Source organism: Danio rerio, chromosome 4, assembly GCF_049306965.1.
Source record: "Danio rerio strain Tuebingen ecotype United States chromosome 4, GRCz12tu, whole genome shotgun sequence".
NCBI lineage: Eukaryota > Metazoa > Chordata > Actinopteri > Cypriniformes > Danionidae > Danio > Danio rerio.
Genome location: NC_133179.1, coordinates 40,193,638 through 40,217,529, shown reverse-complemented (window position 1 = coordinate 40,217,529; position 23,892 = coordinate 40,193,638). Strand labels below are relative to the sequence as shown.

The 23,892-nt window shown below is 37.5% G+C and overlaps 3 protein-coding genes across 5 annotated transcripts in view; 2 read left to right on the top strand and 1 right to left on the bottom strand.

Annotated features, from left to right (window-relative positions):
* The window catches only part of LOC110439461 (uncharacterized), a 1,085,403-nt gene that overhangs the window by 882,694 nt on the left and 178,817 nt on the right, over positions 1–23,892 (top strand). The window lies entirely within an intron of this gene.
* On the top strand, positions 2,539–13,450 carry LOC137490971 (uncharacterized). The gene is made up of 3 exons (XM_068219993.2): positions 2,539–2,578; positions 3,303–3,453; positions 9,316–13,450. Exons 2-3 carry the CDS (start codon positions 3,363–3,365, stop codon positions 10,509–10,511), a joined length of 1,287 nt encoding a protein of 428 aa, XP_068076094.1. The 5' UTR covers positions 2,539–2,578; positions 3,303–3,362; the 3' UTR covers positions 10,512–13,450.
* LOC101885800 (uncharacterized) lies at positions 17,139–23,741 on the bottom strand. Of its 3 annotated transcripts, XR_012402237.1 has the most exons (8): positions 23,636–23,741; positions 21,633–21,693; positions 20,840–21,064; positions 20,555–20,715; positions 20,305–20,452; positions 20,054–20,211; positions 19,581–19,947; positions 19,413–19,503 (listed from the first exon to the last, which is right to left on the bottom strand). XR_012402237.1 is itself a non-coding variant. In XM_073947784.1 (5 exons), exons 2-5 carry the CDS (start codon positions 19,287–19,289, stop codon positions 17,918–17,920), a joined length of 1,113 nt encoding a protein of 370 aa, XP_073803885.1. In that variant the 5' UTR covers positions 19,290–19,503; positions 19,581–19,703; the 3' UTR covers positions 17,139–17,917. The 3 variants fall into 3 exon arrangements, 1 of the variants encoding a protein (XP_073803885.1); XR_012402236.1 differs by lacking the exons at positions 19,581–19,947; positions 20,054–20,211; positions 20,305–20,452; ... (2 more) ...; positions 21,633–21,693; positions 23,636–23,741 and adding exons at positions 17,139–17,453; positions 17,555–18,531; positions 18,612–18,820; positions 18,919–19,095 and having other exon boundaries at positions 19,177–19,488; XM_073947784.1 differs by lacking the exons at positions 20,054–20,211; positions 20,305–20,452; positions 20,555–20,715; ... (1 more) ...; positions 21,633–21,693; positions 23,636–23,741 and adding exons at positions 17,139–18,531; positions 18,612–18,820; positions 18,919–19,095 and having other exon boundaries at positions 19,177–19,503; positions 19,581–19,703.

Below are 23,892 nucleotides of genomic sequence, written 5' to 3'. Positions count from 1 at the left end.
ACAATTATTGTCCTTAAAATGAAACTAAACTTGCTAATGAATGTTAATCTTTGTATTGTACACTGCATTGGAGGAGTGAAGGGAATGTTGGAAGCAACTCAAGTTAAACACCTTAATAATCCTGTTTTATTTTTCAGAATAAGGTAAATAATTAGATTACAGATGTTCACATAAATTTACAAATACTTAGGGCTGTATTATTTCAAACAGTCAGTGAGCTCCATTATATGGACTTTAAAAGATTATTCTTTATAAATACTGAGACAGATATTGCCAAAAGGTTTGTCTTGTCCACTCATGTATCACATCTACTTGTGCAATATGTGTGTGTGTGTATAAGTGTTATAACATAAAAACATTCCCTAATTAACAATAAAATATTAAATAAATAAATAAAGTGTCAATAATAATTCATATGTCCACCCTGTCAAGCAAGGATTTGTGACAGGGTGGACAATGACAGAGAAGACATTTTAGGTTAAAGAGAGCATTTATTCAACACAGTTTGTTCCTGCCGCTGGTAAAGTGTTTCCTAGTGATGGTGAAATGAAGCTTTCTGAACCAGTGAAGCGCTCAACTCAATTATATCGGAAAGAGGCCCGTTACTCAAAGCTTTCTAAATCAGAGCTCAATGAGGACCTCTTCTGGTGAAAGTGTGGAAAAGCACTAGCTGCAATAATGTCAAATGTTCACAACTGACCAACTCAATCATTCATGTAGTAATACAACAACAGTAATATAAACAAATTACTCAATTACTGTAGGTTTTACACATAAGGTATGTTACATTACACCACTGATGACCATAGTAAAATCCAGGATTTTCAAAACTATTTATCATATTTTAACTAGTCCTTCACCCACCCACTTGTTCCAAGCATGGATCGAACTAGTAATTCCTGCATGGGAGGCAAATGCTCTAGGAGGAGGCTATGTGAGCGATGCTTTTGGGCTGCACTCGCCAGCTGGCCTCCGTTAAACACTATACTACGACATGCAGGGGTTTTCTTTAAAGATAGTTGTAAAAAAATACACTAATACACTTTAGTATGGTTCAAAACCTTTTTACTATAAATTACTATTGTATTTTAATTTAATTACTGGTGTGTGGGACAGGTGCAGTGCTGTGAAACAGTAGAAATGTATGTAATCGACGCCTAATCTCTCGCTATACACTTAACTAACCCATGAGGGTGTTTAGCAGTCACGTGGGTAAAGGCGAAAATGAAGCTTCGGACGTCACTGATTATGTGATGATGGCAGAACGAATCAAGCTCCGGTACACTGCTTCACAGCGAGATGTATCGTTTTTTAAAAACATGCTTTGAAGCCTCGGCGCACAGTCACATCACTAGTGTTTCCTTATTTAAGCTCTTTGTACACAGTTTATAAGCTATATTTTAATCTCTGAATCTGAATTTTTTAAAATAATAATTACTATTTCACTCTGACAGGGTGGACATGTTAAGCTTGACAACATTCAGTTTCAAACACAACATGAGGAAAAATAGCAAACATAAGTGTAGATAGTTACTGTGTGCACAGCAGATGTTTTCACCTCCTCTAAAGAAAAGCAAAATGGGCACGAGGATGCCAATGAGTACATCAGAGTGGTCTTTAAGGGGCATTTACCACATCATGACAGGGTGGACAGCAATTTCAAGGACACGTGCAAAATGATTAATATAATATTAATAAAATAAAATAAAAGTTATTAAATTGATTTTGTTAAACAACCTGTTAAAGATAATGAGAATATTTCCAAATCTTTTTAATTTAATCTAATTTACCAACATTTTAGACTCACTGAAGTTGTCTGAGCAGTGTGTGGACATGGCAAAATCACATCCATTCAATGAAAGAATGACGCAAAAATTTACAAAAACATATTTCAAAACACTGATAAGTCTACCTGCATGTGCGTAAAGGTTTAACAATTATATCAAAACATCAGAGTTTCTTTATTGCACATTATGTCCATATAATATTGTTAAATCATGGGACATCAAAGGCACTTTTAAGTGATAATGACCAAGCTAGTGAAACTAAAACATGAAGTAGTAATGGGTACTTTTATACTTAAAGGGCACATATTTTACCCATTTTCAGCATTTAATATAATTCTGTGTCTCTAGAATGTGTCTGTAAAGTTTCAGCTCAAAACACCCATCAGTTTATTTGTTATACCTGTTAGATTTCCTGCTATACACACTTAGTCTTAGTGGATTAAACAAGTCTTTTAAAATTGTCTTTAAAATGTTTAGAGTAAAGGTTTTGATCAACTCCAAATACTGAATATGTATATATATATATATATATATATATATATATATATATATATATATATATATATATATATATATATATATATATATATATATATGTGTGTGTGTGTGAGAGTGTGAGAGAGAGAGAGAGAGAGAGAGAGAAAGTGGAAAATGAGCGAGAAATGTATCAAGAAGTCATGACTGCAACAGCAAGTAGCAAAAAAAGCGAAACAAAAGAAAAGACTTTTATTTTGGCTAGTTGTGACGTCATAAGTCTGCGCCGCTCTTGCGCTGGATTCAGCTGGAGAAAGGTTTGTTTTAAAGCGTTTACACTTATATAAAGCGATTGATTAAAGTTTTAGGCTTTTTTCATCTGATGTTAAATTATGCTGTTAATGCATAATGCTGCTGTTGACAACATTATTTGAACCCTTTATACTATGTAGTATTATTTTACTCACAGTATTGAGGGCTATTGTTTGAATAAACTAAAGAAACAGAAACAGTGTGTAATAGGTGTTTTAATGAAGGTTTAATTGATTAAATAGCATGATGCCATTCCATTCTAAATATGCATCCCTATGTATGAGAAACGGAGTACTAGTTTTAATCAGCTCATTCTTTATAGCTCTGACTATAGAGGTAAAGTTGGTTTTATATTCACACATTCGTTCATTTATAAGTCTCTATTGTTCACCATGTTACTTTGAATATTCGATTTGAATTAGCATGCAAGTATGACTACTAAACAAATTCTTTATTGGTTTGTGAACATTGTTGTACTTTGATAGTCATTGGCTGCTAATATGATTTCACTGTTTAGAGTTTGCAAATAATACTTTTATGAAGTTATATTATTAAGAGAAAAGTCTGATTGTGCGAATATAAAAACCAACTTTACCTCTATGCTTGGACATACCTAATTTCGTTTTTGTTACTGTTGAAGCAAGTGTTGAAGAGAAGTTATTTTATTTCTGTTAATTTTTTTTACTTATTTAAACAGGACATTTTTATTGTTTTGTTCATTTTAAACAGGATAAAGTGTCCAAACACAGAGAAAAAAATCCTGCTGAAGCGACTGATCTCCACACTGTTATGAAGATGGCGTTTATTAAAGAGGAGAGTGAAGATGTGAAGATTGAAGAAACATTCACAGTCAAACAGGAAGATCTGCAGGAACAAACAGGTTGGTTTCATTCTCAAACACCAACTCAGTCATATAGAGGTAAAGTTGGTTTTATATTCGCACATTCATTCATTTAGAAGTCTCTATATTGTTTACCATGTTAATCAAGCTCTTATGGACCGTTTCCACTAAGTGGTTCGGTTTGGTACGTTTTTATGGCCGTTTCCACTGTTAAAAGGCGTACCGAACCAAACCGTACCGTACCACTTTTTTGGCACCCTTTTGAAAGGGTCCCAAACACTAAGGGCGTACTCACACTAGGTAAAGTTGCCTCGAACCGGGCCAAAGCACGCTTGTCCCCCATCCTGTCTGCCCCGACGGCCCGCACTCACACCACAAACGGGCCTCGGCACGCTTACGTCATCACTGCTGCGCTGTTCAGTGTGAAGCGCTCTCTCAGCAGCACAGTGGAGATTTCTCTAGTTATATCGTTTCAGTCGTTTGATATGCAGTGACATGCAGTCAAATATTTCACCAAACAGTCCTTAGGGATGCGGTGACACGCAGTCAGATATTTCGCCGAACAGATCCGCCACTTTTGGCGCTCATAAACAATCATAAAGCTCTCGTGCTGCAGGAATGAGGAGGTCTGCTGAAGCCGCGCAGCTGTCGTGCTGTGAGGAGTTCTCGTCTTTAATAAACTACGGCAGTTTGCGTTCACTGAAAAGTAAGAATGATTAATAAATCCATATGAAACACTCCCTTAAAAGTCATGTCTTGCTTTCAGTTTTGGGCTTTGGCGCGTTTTGTACTCACACACAAGCGTACCGCGCCAAAGCCCAAGTGAACCGCGCTCAGGCCCACCTCTTCCAACTGGGCCAGGGCCGGCCAAGTGAACCGTGCTTGAGCCTGATTCAGCGCACTCACACTTCTCAAACGATCCGGGAAAGGGGCCTGGGCACGGTACGGATGGCATAGTGTGAGTAGGCCCTAAAAGGCGGAGCTAGACGCGCAGCTAAACGCTATTGGTTTACAGAGATACGTCATTCGTAGACACAACAAGCCAGAATCTAAATAACGGACCCGCCATGTTTAAAATACACAGCGAGAGATTACAGCGGAATTATAAATACAAATGCAGCCATGGTCGATCCGGGCTCAAACAAACCCTGTCGTCATCTTGATAAACAGCCACAAAGCCATAGAGAAGAGCGGATTTACCCTGTGCCGCATAGTTTTTTACGAGCCGGTCTGAAGCTTGAGTGGTTTCGCATTCTTCCTTGTGCTCGCCGCGCGTCTCTATCTGAAATAACAAACTTCTTGAGCTGATAATAATATATGCGCTTGATTATTGACAAGCTTTGGAAACCCGGTCCTGTGAGAAGCTGACAAACGCGGGACACATTCTGTGACACAATCAGAAAGAAAAAGACAAACGCGGGAGTGGGGCGCGGAAAAAATCCCTTGTCTTAATCTTTATTATCACCTTTTAGACTAATATGAACTGGGAATGATGGAATGACTCTCTAACAGAGGCTACATTTGCTGCTGAATATTACAGACACAGATGAGAGGTTTTCACTGACTGGAGGCTATACTCAGGGCCGGCGCTTCCATAGAGGCGACCTAGACGGCCGCCTAGGGCGGCAGTATAGAGAGGGTGGCATCCGCGACACCTCCCTTACCACCCGCGTCCTCCGTTATGTCTGCGACACCTCCCTCACCACCCGCGTCCTCAGATATATTCGCCCATAGACGACAGAATAGAGAGGGCGGTCTCAGCGACACCTCCATCAGCACCCGCGTGTCCTCAGTTATATCCGTGCATAGGGCGGCAGAACTGAGGTCTGCTACACCCGCACGTCCTCAGTTACAACCGCGCATAGGGCGGCAGAATAGAGAGCGCAGTGTCCGCGACACCTCCCTCCCTCCCTCCTTCAGCACCCGCGCGTCCTCAGTTATATCCGCGCATAGTGTGCTGATTAAGAGGTCTGCGACACCTCACTTCATTTTCATAACCGGTCACTTTCATTTTCACATTAGGGTTGAGGGCGGCAGTTCAGCTTGCTCCGGCCCTGGCTATACTTTGTGTTGTTTTGAACTTAATTAAGGACGAAATGTCTGCTTTGTGTAGTTCTTCTGTAGTTGGTAACATATCAGAGACTATAAGGGTCTGTATGTGTTCATATATCTTCATTTATTTATTTACTTTATATAATTACAGACGTTACATTAGGCTATTTCGCACCGTCATTGATCTGCAGTTAAAATCAACTAATGTTCATAGAAAAGTTAGTAATAAACATTTATACACAAGTATTTATGTGTGTAAAGCATCTGTTTTGTGAGAAGTGCTTTTCATATGATATGTGAACGACCTGTGCAGCTTTACTGTAGACATTTTCTCGAGCGAAAATGACGTCGACTGAAACTTTGTCATACACCACGCCCACTAAAAGGGTACCCTTGGTAGTGGAAACGCAAGCCTGGTAAAGGTGACCCGTACCGACCCGAACTGTACCATACTGTACCAGTCAGTGGAAACAAGCCATTTGGTCCAGGGTCAAAACCAAATTTTTAAGCACTGTAAATGAATAGATATACTCAATTCTTTCAAATGCCTTATGGTCATCTAAAGAAATTAAGTCCTTTGGACTGGTATTATTTTTAGGTAAATAAATAATATTAAATAAGCAACAAAGGGTGTAAGATAACTGTCTCCCAACAATAAAACCAGTTTGATCTGGGTGAATTATCTTTCTCATGACTGACTCCACTCTGATTGCCAGCACTTTTGGCAGGATTTTATACAGCAGAGTGAGCTGATCGGATGATAAGGTTCACATTTAAGTGGATCCTTACTCTTTTGAAGAAGTACTGTTATAACAGCCGATGTCATGAAGGGGGGAGTGATTCCGATACAAGAGCTTTAGCAAATACCTTGCACAACAGGGGTGTTAACTTGGCACAAAACTTCTTATAAAACTCAGCCGGGACGCCATCAGGGCCTGGTGCTTTTCTGATTTTTATTTTTTTTTTTTGTATTTTTAATTTTAGAAGGTGTTAAAATCCCTTCTTTTGTCAACTGATCTAAATCACAGAGGGATGGTAATTCTTAATAATTAAAAAAGCTCTCAATACGTTCAATTAAGTTTACCTTAGAGCTGTAAAGAGTTTTATAGAAGTTTTTAAATTGATCACTAATACCCTGTTGTTCAGTAATAATACTGCCATCATCCTTACTAACTGCTGCTATAACACCAGCTGCTGAGGATTGTTTCAGTTGGTAACACAATAACCTGCCAGCTCGTTCACCATGTTCATAATGAATCTGGCGTGATCTTATGTGGAGATCCTCAAGGAGTCATTCCACTTGCAGAATAAGTATTTTTTTAAAGGGGTGGTCCAGAATGTTATTTTTAAGGCTTGGTTGTGTTAATAAGATGCAAAGCAATGTGTGCTCATGTTTAACTTGAAGGAAATCGTGTTATTTTTTCATAAATCTCACTTTGATTATACACAGCTACTCAGCTAACATGAAAACGACTGTCATATTTCCTAGTTTCTCTAAAAGGCCCACCCTCAAGTGACTCTGATTGGTCATCATCATAATATGCTGTGATTCGCCGATCGGCTCCACGTCACGCCCTGACAAGCACGCGCGTTTTGTGTAAACAGTCAGTCAGTCAACACGTGTCTGTAACGAGTGAAAATGGGATGCGGCTCCTTTAACTGTTTCTGTGCCTTTTAGTGTGTTTATGCGTGTATACGATGAAGTATCTGTAACACGAGAAGCGCATGTGCGCGGGAGAGATTTTTATTGTTCTTTTTCTCTCATGCTCGGATTAAGTTATTTTCTATGGTGACAGAATAAAGCACAAGATGTGAGATGAGACCTTTGTGAGCCTGGATTGATTTGTTTTTGATGTTACACTCCAGTTGGGAAATCATTGCTGTATTTTTTTTAAATCAACGCGTTACAGGACGTCTTTCATGCATATGCGGAATATGCCTGTGTAAGTAACATGAATCGTTCACATATCTTTTGCGACTTTATTGTCCGAGTTGTAAAACGCATTGCAAAGCTGCCTATAGAGAGAACCTCTGCCGTCTCCCACAGAGAGACGCAGGTGCTGGCCAAGAGTGCGTGTATGTGTATGTGTGTGTGTGCGTTTACAGCCGTTTGATAAATATAGATTTGTAACGTTAGCTAAGTCGTTAGCGGTTACCATAATTTCCCGTTGTTTACATCTTTGCTACAACACACCGTTAAAGTTAGACACTGTACATGTCATGATCAATTTTAACAAATAAAAACACTTACAGGTCATGACTCAGAGTTCACAGCGTCTCCTTGCTCCATCTTTGAGGAGATTTTAACTGAATCCAGCACTGAACTGGGAGAGATTCTGGAAGCTGTGTTTTGTCAAATCATGCTTGCTATGTATTTTATAGTTCTCTGGAACATAATTAATATTGAACTGTAAGCACTTCTGTGCTTGGGTCGTGTCATTTGGAAGCCCAACAACAGAAACAGAACAGCTCTGTGGAAACAGCAGGATGGCATTTCTCTCTCTGCAGTAACGTTACAGCGCCTCTGGCCACGGCCTTTACCTGCGCAGTGTGGGATGCGCAATAACGAACTTTTGTGATCTCACAGGGGGCGGAAGTATTTTTTGTAGTCCCCAAAATTCGTTAATTGTAGGCGTTGCTAAGCTAACTCTGTACAAATCAAGGTCTCCCTTTGCATTAAACTTTGAATATTTTACATTCAGAGATGCTGTTTATGTTCACACAGCTACATTACACATCAACTGAAGTTTAAAATATAATATCGTAGTGGACCACCCCTTTAAGAAATCAATTGCCATTGCCGATGGCCGACAAACTTCACGATGCTGGGCCTGCATCACAATCCATCGCCCCGCCCCACATTTATATTGATATATAACTTATTATTTGCATGTCATCGTAATAGCAATAACAGTCTTTTTATGAGCTGTGTTAAATGTTACATATAGCTGCTGCTTGCACGGCTGACAGCATCGTGAGGATTAAATGAAGGATTATACAATACCTCTCGCGCTTAAATGTGTAGATTCAGTGCCAAACACGGTTACCGGCGGACTTAAAGCCACTAGAAGTCTTTTATCCACTCTTGGAAAAGTGTAAATGGTGGATTAACATTCAGCACATGATTACTAATAAGATGTGCCATTATTAATAACTTAAGGTAAACCTGTCTGTTATTTTCATTCTCTCATCTTCAGCGCTTCACATTTTCGCATCTATCCTATCATCTGAAGGCAGAAGGCATTGACTGAGTGATTGACAGCTGATATTAACCAATCATTTGCATTCAGTTGTAGAGCAGTGAGCCAATAAATAGAGCACAAAGGCGGGGCAAGCATTGCAGGCTTTTTTTACTTCAAGTTTACATAACAACTGTTTTAATCTGTTCCTGGTGCTGCGTTTGGCGCTTTTAGGTGCAAAGATGCGTTCTGCATAAATGTCTCCTAAATCTGCGCACGCGGTGAGGATTTTACAGTAAAAACAAATGTATGCACTACACTGAACTCCAACCGTACTCTCGTCTCCTCCACCAGCTGTAGGAAAAGCCATTCACTCTTTTTTTAACTAGTGACATAAGTATTTTCTTTCTCATTTGTGTTTAAAGGTCTTTAGATTTTGGCATGATGTCTAGCTTTTGAAGCTCTTTTGGTCTACTTCACTTTGTCAGACAGGTCCTATTTAGGTGATTTCTTGATTGCGAACGTGTGTGGTAGTAATCAGGTCTGGGTGTGGCTAGAGAACTTGAAGTTGGTGTGATAAATTAAAGTTGTTCTAATGGGAAATTTTTTAAGTGCCTTTTCACTGAGAGTTTTAATGATTTACTAAAAAGTAAACTTATTTTTATTTCAGACCTAATTAAAGACTACGATGAGAGTAAAGAGGAACATCATGTCAAAATTGAGGACAAAACTCATTTAGTGACTGATGATATTTTAAAAGTGAGAGACAAGAGTTGTTTAACCTGCACTCAGTGTGGAAAGAGTTTGGCAAGCAAAAGCAAACTAAAGACTCACATGAGGATTCACACTGGAGAGAAACCATTCACATGCTATCAATATGGGAAGAGTTTCAGCAAATCATCACTTTATAGACACAAGAAGATCCACACCGGTAAAAAAACATTCACTTGCACTCAGTGTGGGAAGAGTTTTAACTGCTCATCACACCTTAATCAACACATCAGGATCCACACTGGAGAGAAACCATTCAGATGCACTCAGTGTGGGAAGAGTTTTAACTGCTCATCACACCTTAATGAACACATGATGATCCACACTGGAGAGAAACCATTCACATGCACTCAGTGTGGGAAGAGTTTTAGCAAATCATCGTCGCTTTATAGACACATGAAGATCCACACTGGAGAAAAACCATTCACTTGCACTGAGTGTAGGAAGAGTTTCAGCCAATCATCATCCCTTAATCTACACATGAGGATCCACACTGGAGAGAAACCATTCACATGCACTGAGTGTGGGAACAGTTTCAGTAAATCATCATCGCTTTATAGACACATGAAGATCCACACCGGAGAAAAACCTTTCACTTGCACTGAGTGTGGGAAGAGTTTCATCCAATCATCATGCCTTAATGTACACATGAGGATCCACACTGGAGAGAAACCTTTCACATGCACTCAGTGTGGGAAGAGTTTCATCCACTCATCACACCTTAATCAACACCTCATGATCCACACTGGAGAGAAACCATTCAAATGCCCTCAGTGTGGGAAGAGTTTTAGCCAATCATACCTTAAAAAACACATGAAGATTCACACTGGTGTGAGAGAGTATATGTGCTTGGAGTGTGAGAAGACTTTTATTACAGCTGCAGAATTGAAACGGCACAAGAGGATACACACTGGAGAAAAACCGTACAAGTGTTCACAGTGCAGTAAGAGGTTTGCTCACTCAGGAACCCTGAAAACACATGAGAGGATTCACACTGGAGAGAAACTGTACAAGTGTTCACACTGCAGTAAGAGGTTTGCTCACTCAGGAACCCTGAAAGCACACCAGAGGATTCACACTGGAGATAAACTGTAGACGTGATCAGTGTGTATTAGGGTTGGTTAACGAAACCCGGTGCCATTTTAGCACCGCTACCTTGGTAACTGGTATGTATTGGTATTAAATCAGCATATGAATTTCGGTGCTTAATTTCGGTGCTGCGGCATGAACGTGAGGGGTGCATGAAAAGGCACATAGGCATTGTGTCACAGCATCACTAAACATTTAATTCTAAACAACTTTGAGGAATACGGACAAGCGATATTAAGCAATTGTTATTGTCGCTAGGGAACAGATGCACGCAACGCACACAGTACAGCGCATTTAGCCTGGAACCAGTGGTTTTTGGTGAGCGAGAGCAACACTCTTCAGATCAACATGTGTGATCACGTTCATCCAATTTGCCTAAACTAAGCATTCTAAAGCGTATTTTACAAGCAAGGATTCTTACACAGCAACTGTCTTTACAAAAGTGTGTGTAACGTTAAGAGGGAAACATGTCAAACTTAATGACACATGTAGAACAGATGTAACACATTGATCAAATGTAGTTTTCAGTCACGCTCATGTAAGTCATATTCAACTGATTTCCGTCTTGAACACATGATTTATTTACTACACATTTTTAAACATAATAGTTTAACTAACTCGTTTTTAATATCTAACGTTACTTTTTTATGCTGACAGTCAGTGCAGAACATTTTACTAGTTATTTTGCAAGACAAAGTCCCTTTAAGTGTTTATTAGTCTTTTATTCAGATTAAAGGGTAATTTAGACTTAAAGGGGTGGTCCACTATGATCTCATATTTTAAACTTTAGTTGATGTGTAATGTAGCTGTGTGAACATAAACAGCATCTCTGAATGTAAAATGCTCAAAGTTTAATGCAAAGGGAGACCTTGATTTTTAGAGTTAGCTTAGCAAAGCCTACAATGAACGAATTTTGGGGACTACAAAAAATACTTCCGCCCCCTGTGAGATCTCAAAAGTTTGTTATTGCGCATCCCACACTGCGCAGGTAAAGGCCGTTGCCAGAGGCGCTGTAACTATACTGCAGAGGGAGAAATGCCATCCTGCTGTTTCCACAGAGCTGTTCTGTTTCTGTTGTTGGGCTTCCAAATGACACAACACAAGCACAGAAGTGCTTACAGTTCAATATTAATTATGTTCCAGAGAACTATAAAATACATAGCAAGCATGATTTGACAAAACGCAGCTTCCAGAATCTCTCCCAGTTCAGTGCTGGATTCGGCTAAAATCTCCTCAAAGATGGAGCAAGGACACGCTGTGAACTGAGTCATGATCTGTAAGTGTTTTTATTTGTTAAAATTGATCATGACATGTACAGCGTCTAGCCTTAACGGTGTGTTGTAGCAAAGATGTAAACAACGGGAAATTATGTTCATCGCTAACGACTTAGCTACAAATCCATACTTATCAGTCAAACGGCTGTAAACACACACACATACACAAACATACATACACGCACTCTTGGCCAGCACCTGCGTCTCTCTGTGTGAGATGGCAGTGTGTCTCTTATGTGTGTGCACGACTGCACTGATTGTCTTCAGGCAGCTTTTCCATGCGTTCAACTCAAGACAATAAAGTCGCAAAAGATATGTGAACGAATCATGTTACTTACACAGGCATATTCCGGATATGCGTGAAAGACATCCTGTAACGCATTGATTAAAAAAAAAAAAAAATGCAGCAATGCTCTCCCAACTGGAGTGTAACAGCAAAAACAAATCAATCCAGGCTCACACGGGTCTCATCTCACATCTTGTGATTTAATCTGTCACCACAGAAAATAACTTAATCCGAGCATGAGAGAAAAAGAACAATAAATATCTTGCGCACATGCACATCTCATGTTACAGACACTTCATAGTATATACACGCACACACATAAACACACTAAATGGCACAGAAACACTTTTAAAGGAGCCGCATCCCATTTTCACTCGTTACAGACACGTGTTAACTGACTGACTGTTTACACACAACGCGCGTGCTTCTCCGGGCGTGATGTGGAGCCGATCGGCGAATCACAGCACATTATGATGATGACCAATCAGAGTCACTTGAGGGTGGGCCTTTTAGAGGAACTAGGCAATATGACAGTCGTTTTCATGTTAGCTGAGTAGCTGTGTATAATCAAAGTGAGATATATGAAAAAATAACATGATTTCCTTCAAGTTAAACATGAGCACACATTGCTTTGCATCTTATTAACACAACCAAGCCTTAAAAATACATTCTGGACCACCCCTTTAATCAGTTCACTACGAAAGTTAAAATAATTCGTCAAATTATTTTGTAACTGATTTGTTGTGTAAATCAAAAATATACAGTAAATATTTCTTAAGGAGGCTAATAATACTGACCTTATTATTATTTTTTTTAATTAAAAACGGCTTTTATTCATGAAATAAACAATAAGAAATAGGACTTATTATGACTCCAGAATAATTATGTTTTAGGAAACACTGTCAAAGTTTTCAGAAACATTATTTTAAATGAATAGGAGGGCAAAATGAATCGACTTCAACTGTAGGCCTGTTGAAGTTTATAGGTGCAACAATGTGCCTTGATGTACTTGAATGTTAGAAATGTGTTATCCTACACCAACGTTACTTGTCAAATAAATGAACAAGGAAGATTATTTTGAGTTTAAGTTATTTAATTATCTTGTTTATGAAGACTGCAGAGTGATGCATGAAAACAAATGACTTTGAATAATGTTTTAAGTATTTTGTGATATATTTGTTAAAATGTGCTCCTAAAATTACGTGGCCCCTGCCAGCCCCCCACAGGTTAAAAGGAAGCTAATGTAATTTCATAATGCAAATCTTAAATTCATGCTAACCAACAAATGATCAAAGGAAATGTATTAATGTAATACAATATGAATTGATGTTTACATTAAACTGTAATTATGTTGTTCTATTAAAATTATTTAAAAAAAAGAAAAATTTGTCAAATAAAATTTTTTTGAAGAGTCATCCACCATCATTTTGTGGCTAAAAAAAAGTATCGATTCAGGCACCGTTTTGGCACCGGTATTGTTTTAAAAGTATCGATTTAGCACCGGTATCGAAAAAAAAAAAACGATTCCCAACCCTAGTGTGTACAGAGTTTCACTCATTCGGGGCAGCTTGAGAAACACATGGGATGGTTTCCAGTATGGTGTTGACACATGTAGCAGCATAGAAAGAGAGCTCCCATACACACTGGTATTAATCCTTCTTTTTACATCATATATGATAACCTAAACCATATTTAAATAACATGGAGTGCAATAGGCACAGCAAGAAAGGGCTTTTTAGAAAAGGAAGGCTTTCCTCTCACATTAAGAAGTTATTTAAGACTTCAAGGTTTGGAGATCTTTTTCGTAATAATTTTTATGTGGTTCAAGATATTCACGTTTGTGTTTTTCGTGTTCCGATCAGTGATCTTCGCAATAATATCTGATTATAGTATATGCAAAAACAGAAATATAGAGTAATTACTTTGAATATTAATGGGTTACTAAATCCGATTAAAAGAAGCAAACTTAAAATTAAAAGAGAAAACCAACAGATAATCTTCTGGCAAGAGACGCATCTTTCTGATACAGAACATAGGAAATTAGAACAATAGGGTTTTCTTTTCCTCATATAATAATGGTCGTAAACGAGGAGTAATGACATTGATCTCAAATAAAATCAACTTCCAATTAATTTCTAAGATTACTGATAAAGAAGGGCGATATAACTTAATTAAAGGAACTATCAACCAAAACAAAGTTACATTAGTTAGTATATATAGACCACCTGAAAAAGACAAAGCATTTCTCAAAAAAATAGTAAGTGTTATAGCCAAGAAGGCATCAGGAATGTTGATCTGTGGGGGAGACTGGAATGTACAACTTCATCCTAAATTGGACTCTTCTTCTAATAAGCAAATTAGTCAAGAAACTAGACAAATAAGATTTTTGATAAAATAATTAGGCTTGATAGATGTATGGAGAGACATATACCCTCTTAAAAAGGAATATACTTTCTTTTCTTCCACATGTCTCATTCTGGAATTGATTTATTTATTTATTTATTTATTTTTTTTTAGCTCAGATCAACATAAAAATAAAAGACTGTAAAATAGGAACAAGGGACATCTCAGAGTATGCAGGAGTATATTTAACAGTTTACCTGGACATTAAACCCAAAAAGACATTTTGGCGATTTAACCCTTATCATTTGAATGATTTAACATGTGTAGAATATGTTAAAAAAAGAACTATAAGAATATTTAAAACATAATGATAATGCAGAGGTGTCACCTAGTATCATATGGGACGCAGCTAAAGCTGTTACGCGAGGTAAACTTATAATGTGGGGATCAAGGGAAAAAAAAAACTGAATTACATAAATAATCTAAATATACAACTTGAAGAATTAGAGACTAAATATGGTAATAAGAAAGATCCAGATATTTTAACAATAGGGTTAGGGTTAAAGAAGTTAAAGCAAAACTCAATAAAATGTTTGATGAGCAAGTACAAATAAAACTTACATTTTAAAATTTTATGAAAATGGTCCAAAAAGCTCCTGGCATGAAGAATAAAGAAACGACAGGCAGAGAGGAGGATATTTAAAATCAAAGATTACAAAACTAAAATGATATGTCAGACATAGATGGCTTCTCTGCAGAATGGTATAAAATATTCAAAGAACAATTGATGTAAATGCTTTTTGAATGCTGTAATCATACCTTACATGAGTAATAACTTACATCTGATATAACAACATATCAGATATGTTGGAGTTTAAATCGCTGCATACCTATAAGATATCTATAAAATAAAATAATTCCCCATTACAGAAACCATGAAAAAGTTTTTGAACAGACGGCTCCTTCAACCTTTAGATCTATACAATTGAATAGATAATAAGGATGAATATATTACCAAGCCTACCTTTTCTGAATTGGAAGGTTTTCAACAATTTTCAAATATATATATATATATATATATATATATATATATATATATATATATATATATATATATATATATATATATATATATATCATAACTTTGATAAACAAGACTTTTTCCATTACCTTCAAGTTAGACACTACTTCAATAAAAGCATAAGAGATTCAGAAGACATAAAAACTACAGGAGTGCAGGTATTTATAGATGCTTACAGAAAAAAAAAAGATTAATAAAACAACTAGTATCAAGAATGTATTCCTGTCTGACATTAACATAGAAACACTCAACAATGTGTATCAGACAGAAATGGGAAGGAGAAGCCAATATAATAATAGCAAATGAGGAATAGTTAACTATTTGGGAAACACAGATGATCACAATTAATTCATAGAGGGTATTTATTAGGAAAATGTAATCAGGTTCTTTATGACATCTAAAATAAAATACTTTTAAACTAGAGATCAAAATATGGTGAAGGATGGAGAAAATGTGAAAATGTATTGGCAGATCATTTCAAAATATTTTGGAACTGTAATATTATACACAAGATTTAAATAGAGATAAATCTAATTATGGGATTAATTTAATTTTAAAACTATGTACCTGGGAATTTACTCTGCAGAAATACCAAAAATTATGTGTATCTTCTTAACACACTACTAACAACTAGCAAAAAGGCCATTACAAAGAAATAGCTCAAGGAAGATCCTCCATCTGTAGGCGAATGGTATGATATTGTTAAAGAGGTGTATGACGTGGAAGTACTGACATTTAACTTGAGACAACAAGCCTATAACATTTCTGCATACTGGGGTAAATGGTTGAGAAGAAAGTCTTGTTTAAATTTCATTGTGCTGCTTTTATTGTTTACATGTTTGGAGCCTGTTGATCTTTGACACGTAACCCTTAACAAAATTTTACATAGCAACATTTTATCAACGATAAATACAAATGTAAATAAGATTGTATTCTGTGACCTTTGACACTTGTATGTCTATTTTGCTTTCATGTTCCTTTAAAAAAATGTCTGTTTGCTTGCTTTTTTTATTGCTGTTTGTTTTGTTCTAAACTGTTTTGAAAAAAAAGTCATGTATCATCATCATCATCCACACACAAGCTCACAGCGTTCAGCATGTAGTTTTGCTGCTGTTAGATCAAAAACAGCTGCCATTCATGTTGATTCACTCTAAAAATAATTCTATTGGTCTGTCTGTCTTTATAAATAATGTCTGACATTTTACAATGAGTTTTGTCTAAAACAGATTGTCTTTTTTGTCTTTTGCTAAAATGAATTATTATTGTATTTGACTGTAACTATCTTTTTTAATTAGGCTAATTGCCTTATTCTCTTTAAAGAGCAGCTCTCATACAGAGACCATTATTTCAGTGTTTTTTCCAGGATATTGTGGATATTTGTGGATTCCTTCTTTCTTGTCCTCGCTGATTTCCTTCTGAGGGAAAAAATTGTAATTTGATCATTAAGTTGTTTTTCCCTGTCATTTTTATTTTGTTATTGATTTAAACTATCACATCACTTTTCAGGTGAAGGGGAAACAGTGTTGTACTTTTCTTAAAAAGCTTCAAATGTTTCAAATAATGAAGTGTATTTTGTGTTTTTAAGGATTGCATGTTTTTAAAAGGTATAAATTATTTAAATGATTGTTAATTATATCCCAACATTGTGACTGTGTTTACACTTTTATTTAGTTTAAAAAGCATATGAATCCACTGAAACTGAACTTTGTGACACTGGGTACTTTCTGCAACATTTTAATAAGAATGTGAAATAACAGCACAGTAGAACATATATAATAGTAATATCAGGTAATAACAACACTAAAGAAAATAAACAACTTCCAGTACATACAAGTGCAAACAAATGAACAAAATCTGAACATTAATCAAACAACATAAAGAAACATGGGTAATGAAGAATTAACATGCCAGGTTAATTCTCAGCATTGAGGTGCATGTCTGCTGACCTTAAAAGCCTTGGTAATCTGTAACAAAAAGAAGACGACAACCAGAAAGTGCACAATAATTTGGTTGAAACTTAAAGATGGATGGAAGGGAGGGTTAAGAGCAGTTTGAGCATACTTACCAGGCTGTAATTCCACATGTGTCGTACAGAATCCAGAGAGAGAGGAGAGATTATGGAGTAGCCTACTCACACTCTCACAGTTGCAAAAAGAAAACTTATGAGGTAAAAGAGCAAAAGACAAGAGAAAATACAATTCTCTGAAAGTAAAGGTGAATGGTTTGTAAGGCCCACTCATTCAACCTATTACAACCAAGTCTCTATTTGGAGAGCAGTGTTGTTGCTTGGCAGCGCAGAAAGAGTACTCCAGGGTGAGAAGAGCAGTGATGGTTGTCCAGAGAGAGAGGAGAGAATATGGCCACAGGTGGAAACTTGGAGTTGGACATGTTAGAAGTGAGTGAGTGTGGGGGATGGAAAGATGTTGTTTTACATCCAGTCCAATTCCAGCCCTTTCCCGGCAAAAGATCTCCTCTTTGAGCCATAATCATAGAATAACTCCTCATCACTCAAAATGTCTTTTGTAGCAATGAAGAGAATGATGTCTCTATCATTAAGGACATACAGCCTGGGCCGGATATTGGCTCTTTTGCTGGAGTGACGAATCAGGCGTCCATAATTGAACTTCATGGGATGGCACTGGCAACTTTCTTCATGTGCGTCAATGCACATGGCTTCATGTTGCTTGTTCTTATAAAAAAACAAATGGCCAGCTCTGATGCCGCTTGTTGAAGCAATTGCCATCCCATCTTCATGGCTAACCAGCTCGCCGTGGTATTCACAGACAATCTCCCCGATCTGAAAGGGTCTTTTGGTGAAAACACCATCGCCCTTGTCAGGGACGGGCCTGACAGTCAGTCCTTTCCAGCGTTGAGACAAAATCATTTTTTTCACAAAGCTGCTGTCGATGTCCAAGTCCAAGCTGGCAACAGGTTTCCACTGCTTCAGAACCACTGCAGCCTGTGGGACGTTTGATGTCCACCCTTGTTTGTCCATCCAGCGGCTTATTTTGGACTCTGATGGCTGCTGTCCAGCAAAGTGTTCTAGAAACACAAAACACATCAGTATTCGGCTATTCTCACTCAATTCCCCTGTTTGTGTCATTAATCATCTGTATACTCACCGAGAGCGTGCTGTTCACGCAGCTTGAGCTGCTCGCTACGCCAGCGGTCATAGCAGTGCCTCTCATGTTCTGAGCCACACAGCTCAGTCCTGCGTGCCCTTTTTGGAGGAGGCCCCTCCAGAGTCACTGGACAGAACTGCTCAAGAGTTTTGTAGGCCGTCTGTTCGTCCACCCTTGTCTCACAGCTGGAAGCTCTACTGGACCTTTGTCTATAAGATCACAAAAAAATAAATATTGAAGGAAGGAAAGGCAAGGCTGTGGGTTGCAAATTTAAAAATAAGGATCATCCCAGTTGTTAGATGCTTACGGTGTTTTCCCAGCGAGCTGATCTAGCACACTTAGAGCCAGAAACGGATCTGAAGATGTTCTCCTCATGTAGATTCTTTCAGCTGCCACCACATTTCTCTCCTCTTCTGACAGGTTTTGTGCTGCTGCCTCAAATGCTCTCTGGGCATCGCCACACATCACACTGGGAAGACTGTATCTGAAACACAAGGCATCGTAAGAAGGCAAAAAAGTAGACGTATGAACATGTAGAGTTAAAGACAGGTGTAATGTTGCTCACTTGTCATGTAGTCTTTTTAAGTCGTTGGAGGGATTATAAATTGATCTCCCACTACTTGACACAAAAAATGAATCAACTGCCACATCATCGCCGGTGCGGTTTTCTTGCAGCATTACTGGCCGCACCTCATTGAAGTACAAGTCGAACCACTAGTTAGAGAAAGGAAAAAAATAAGTCTAAATTTGACACAATACATTTATTGCTGTTATTATATAAAAGACAATCTAAACTTTCAAGTTCCTGTTCGTGTGACAATGGTACTTTGTGCTCCTTCACTGCAACACAGACACCATTCTCTATCCGGCTTCTCCCCTCCCAATCCTCAACCTGCAAACAGACAGTTTTGCACATTGATGAAGCATATAAGAACAAAGAAGACAATGTACGGAAAAACAAACACTTACAGTCATGTGTGTCACAATTCCAGGCCGCTGGACTAGCTTCAGCATGATAACAGCCTCCAGGTAGTACAGGACGAGCAGCCGTTCATTTTTAGTCAAACAGTCCCCTGTGATGGCTCCTGGACCCTGCATTTAGCATATCACGGCCTGGAAATCTTTGAATGCAGCCTCCAAAACAGCAAGGCAGTCCTTTGGCAAAACTTCTTTGCCACAACCAAACTCTGATTTTTTTGCTGTGACCTCCATGCTCACTTCTTTGGACTTGCCACTCTGTATTCCATACAGCGTATCCATAAAACTCCCACAGTCCTGGAACAGAGATGGATTGTTGTGGCGAATGTCCGTGGAGGTAATAATGTATTTCATGAACCTTGAAAAGAGATCAACATTGGGTTTGTTACAGTCAGAACACAGCACAGATGACATGATTAGTTAACATGTACATGGCACGCTTGTGGTGGTTCCACATTACTGACCTCTTGAGACTCTTCGAGTAGTTGAACACTGTCCATTTTGAGAGATTTGTATCTGACAAGATGTTAAAGTACTCTCGCACTTTTTCCACCCGCCGAACAAACATCAAGTTTGGCTCAGTGGGGTCCATGTAATGCAAGAACCTGGACACTGTTTCCACCTGAAAGGACACATTTCACATTAAAATAAACTGTACTGCATAAAACAACACCCATTCACTCATTTTTACATATATAATTTCACTTGAACTTACTACTTGTTTGCTGTTTTTATATCCTAGATCAGTGTAAAGGTACTTATTAAATCCTGCTAGAAGGGGGTGGTCAATGGAGTGCTTATTGTATAAGCCTTTTTTGACCATCTCCACCCTCACGGAAGAGGTCCACATCAGTCCACCTGTGCTGAAATATAAAAGCAGGTGATCAAAACGACTTTGTATATTAAAGAGAAGTCATATCCACAGTGTATATTTACTTTCTGGGAATGCTGATATAAAAGTATACCTCTGATAATACTCTTCAGAGCTCTCGGAGGCTCCAATGAACTTTCTGCACCTTCTCCAGAGCTTTGAGGCACAGAAGATGTTGTCGACCGAGCTGGTTCTGGGAGGACTGAAGGTAAGTTATTAATCACCAACCCCTTTGACTGCATCTCCGCAATCATCCTAAAACAAGGAACATAAAATAAGGTCAAATAAACAATACAAAAAATGTATATTTATTATTATATGCAGATGTTAGATTTGAAGTCAGATACATCAAATAAGATAAGCACAACTGAATACAAACCTGGCCAGAGGATTAGTAGAGTCCAATATGTCACAAATTCTTCCAAACTCCCAGAAACGTCCTCTGTGACAGAATTCAGACAACTCCTTCTTGGTCTCTTTGACGACAGCCTGGATCTCTGCTTCTGTGCTGTTCCTCATACACACCTTCCTGAGATGCCCAGGAAGAGAGTGAGGAGCCTTTTTGCACACAGGACAGAGGAAAAACATCCTGCTGTGGAAGGATCTGTGTGGATAATAAAATCAACATGTTACAGAATGAAGACACCGAGAGCAGCTTTGTGAAGGTTTGGGGTCCACCACACCCCACCCCCACTCCAGGTAAAGAAACAAAGGAATGAGCACACAAACACACACGGCAAAGTGTGCTGGATATTTTGATTAGAGTTTTAAGACAAAACTTAATTTCATATTAATATAATACTGTTACTAACCATATTATTTAAAACGTATTTAATAATATGACATTTATTATGGGAGAAGAATTAAATTGTCTCAATTATTTCTTAAACAAGATTATACCAGCAGCTAGGATTTACAAGTCAAATATAAAATAACAACACAACTAGTGTACAAACTGCTCTCCTCTCACAAATATCTGTCCTCTTCAGAGGTTTTCTAAACTTCTAAATTTAAAAGTTTTTTATTTATTTATCTAGAAGTACTAAGTTCTAGAAGACTCTTAGATTTTTAAAGATTTGACTTCCACAATCTAACTCCACTGATAAAATGATACAAGCTAAACTGAGTTTAAGAAGCCTGCTGCATAAGGCATACTGACTAAATCTACTTACTGTTTGGAAGCCATTTCTGACGTTGAAATGTGAGTTCTGTCCACTGGTCAAATGCAGCAAGCTGTAGTTGAAAATGATACAACTGTAACTTTACTGAGATGAGATGGGCCTCTTTAACCTGAGCTGGCAGCAGATCAACAGCCTATCTGGAGACAGCATCCAACAGCAGCACAATCTGCCCATCCCCAGGTGTTAATGGCCCAATAGGAGCAGCAACAACTTTAAAACAGTTACTACAACTGGGGTCCGTTCTTCGTACGTGGATTACTCAGTTAACTGGATTTGGATATTGACAATTTGACACGATCCAGGATCGTTTCGTTCTTCAAAGCTGATCCGAGAGATGTTGTCATAGCAACAGTTCTGCTAGGTCAAACCTGATCGGGAGCAGGTTTAATTCATATAAACAGGATTAGATCGGCTTAGTTCAAGCAAAGATAATACAGAAAGTATGTTCCGAATTACGATATTTTCTTACAGTAGTAGTTATATACACTTGGGAAAATGGTACATATTTTTTAACTATATATATAAAGTTATAGTCATTAATAAAATAAATTAAGTTATACATATTAATAAAACGTATGCAATCTGCACCCTCGATATAGAAGTACAAAGACTGCCACCTGGTGGTGCAAAAAGAAAACTTATTGATATGAACTTTTTAGATCGCTTTAGTACAAATTGTGTACAATAGAAATGCACAATATGTGACTTTTTTAAAGCAATAATACATTTATGCAGTCATAAACATGTTTTGATAGTTAATATGCCAGTGATTTGATGCTTCACAAAAGTTGCTGACGCCTTTACCAATATGAAAACGCTTTTGTAAACAACCAGTTATTCTTTACACCGATTAAAAAACGGCTACTATAATAAAGAAAATATTTTCTAAATGTGGAACTAAATACATTGATTTGCATTGATGAATACACTTGACACATAAAGCCTGCAGCTCACAACAAATGTGGAAAGTTATTGCGTGTCATATTTAACAAGCCGTTTACTGCTAATTTGATGTAATTTTGCTCACATGGATAATTGAATATTAATCAGATGATGTCATTACGCTGTTGTGCCGTCAGCCTATCGTTCATTGCTGATCATGATTTCGAGGATCGATAGATCTGTCCTTCATAACACACGCAGCGATCTCAGATCAGTTTATCCAGACATTCTAATCTGATTCGCGAACTCGTTTGAAGAACCAAATTAGCGAGAGATCAGTTATCAAGATTAAAAGATCCGGGATCTGCCAAATAATCTTAGATCATTCAAGCGAGGTACGAAGAACGGACCCCTGATCTAGGCACATGTTTCGGTGCATTTAAAAATATATAGTCTTTCTTCTGACTTTGAGTACTTTTATATTTCACCACACAGATGCAGGAAAATATATTGTCCTAAAGTTCGAAACAGTACACATGCAAGGAAAATCTATTTAAATATACACAATTCATGTGAAAATATACATATGAAACAGAAAACAACAACAAAACATAAAATACAGTAATAAAATAAATCAAGTTAAATGAAAGTCAGCTGTTTAGTTTCCATTCAAAGATAAAACCTAAAATAATTATATATTTTATTTTCAGTATTAATGGATAATAGGGTTGTGTGAGTGTGTGTGTGTGTGTGTGTGTGTGTGTGTGTGTGTGTGTGTGTGTATAAAATGTGTATTATGATCTGACACCTACAGTATGGACATTTCATTTATATTTATTTTCTAAAATAATCACCTGTCTTATTAATTACCTTAAGTCTATTTATAGACCTATTTCTGTTTAGTTATTAGCCTTGTGAATGTTTTTTTTTTTTTTCCAAGATTTTTATGATATCTTTTTTTGTGCTTCTATTTCCTTTATTATATGCATTTTTTATTTTGACAACAGACATTCTAAACAGACACCTTCCTATGTCAATCCAAATTGTGTTTTTAGACAGACCATTCTATAAGACAAATATTTAAACAAAAGTATATAATTCAACAACTTTACCACGCCCATTCAGCAGTGTCCTGGCAATTTCTTTTCTATAAATCTTCACCGCTGAGGCCTTGTTGGCGAACATCAAAGACTCCCCAGCCAGGATTTTTTCTGCATACTAATATGACACAGAATTATAATGGATTAGTCAGTATATGCTGTTGTACATAAATACACGAATAATGTGTAATCCAAATGAGTATTTTTACATACTTGACACATGTAAAATATTTTGCTTTAACAAATACTAAACAGTAGACAGCAGTTTA

Excerpts from the sequence above, each read along its gene's own strand:
- LOC101885800 (XM_073947784.1), bottom strand. The coding sequence starts at position 19,289 with ATGCTGCAAGAAAACCGCACCGGCGATGATGTGGCAGTTGATTCATTT. Across the intron at positions 19,096-19,176 it reads TTAAAAAGACTACATGACAA|ATACAGTCTTCCCAGTGTGA; the intron begins GTGAGCAACATT and ends CTTGTGTTTCAG. Across the intron at positions 18,532-18,611 it reads GCGTGAACAGCACGCTCTCG|AACACTTTGCTGGACAGCAG; the intron begins GTGAGTATACAG and ends TTGTGTTTCTAG.
- LOC137490971 (XM_068219993.2), top strand. The coding sequence starts at position 3,363 with ATGAAGATGGCGTTTATTAAAGAGGAGAGTGAAGATGTGAAGATTGAA. Across the intron at positions 3,454-9,315 it reads AGATCTGCAGGAACAAACAG|ACCTAATTAAAGACTACGAT; the intron begins GTTGGTTTCATT and ends TTTTTATTTCAG.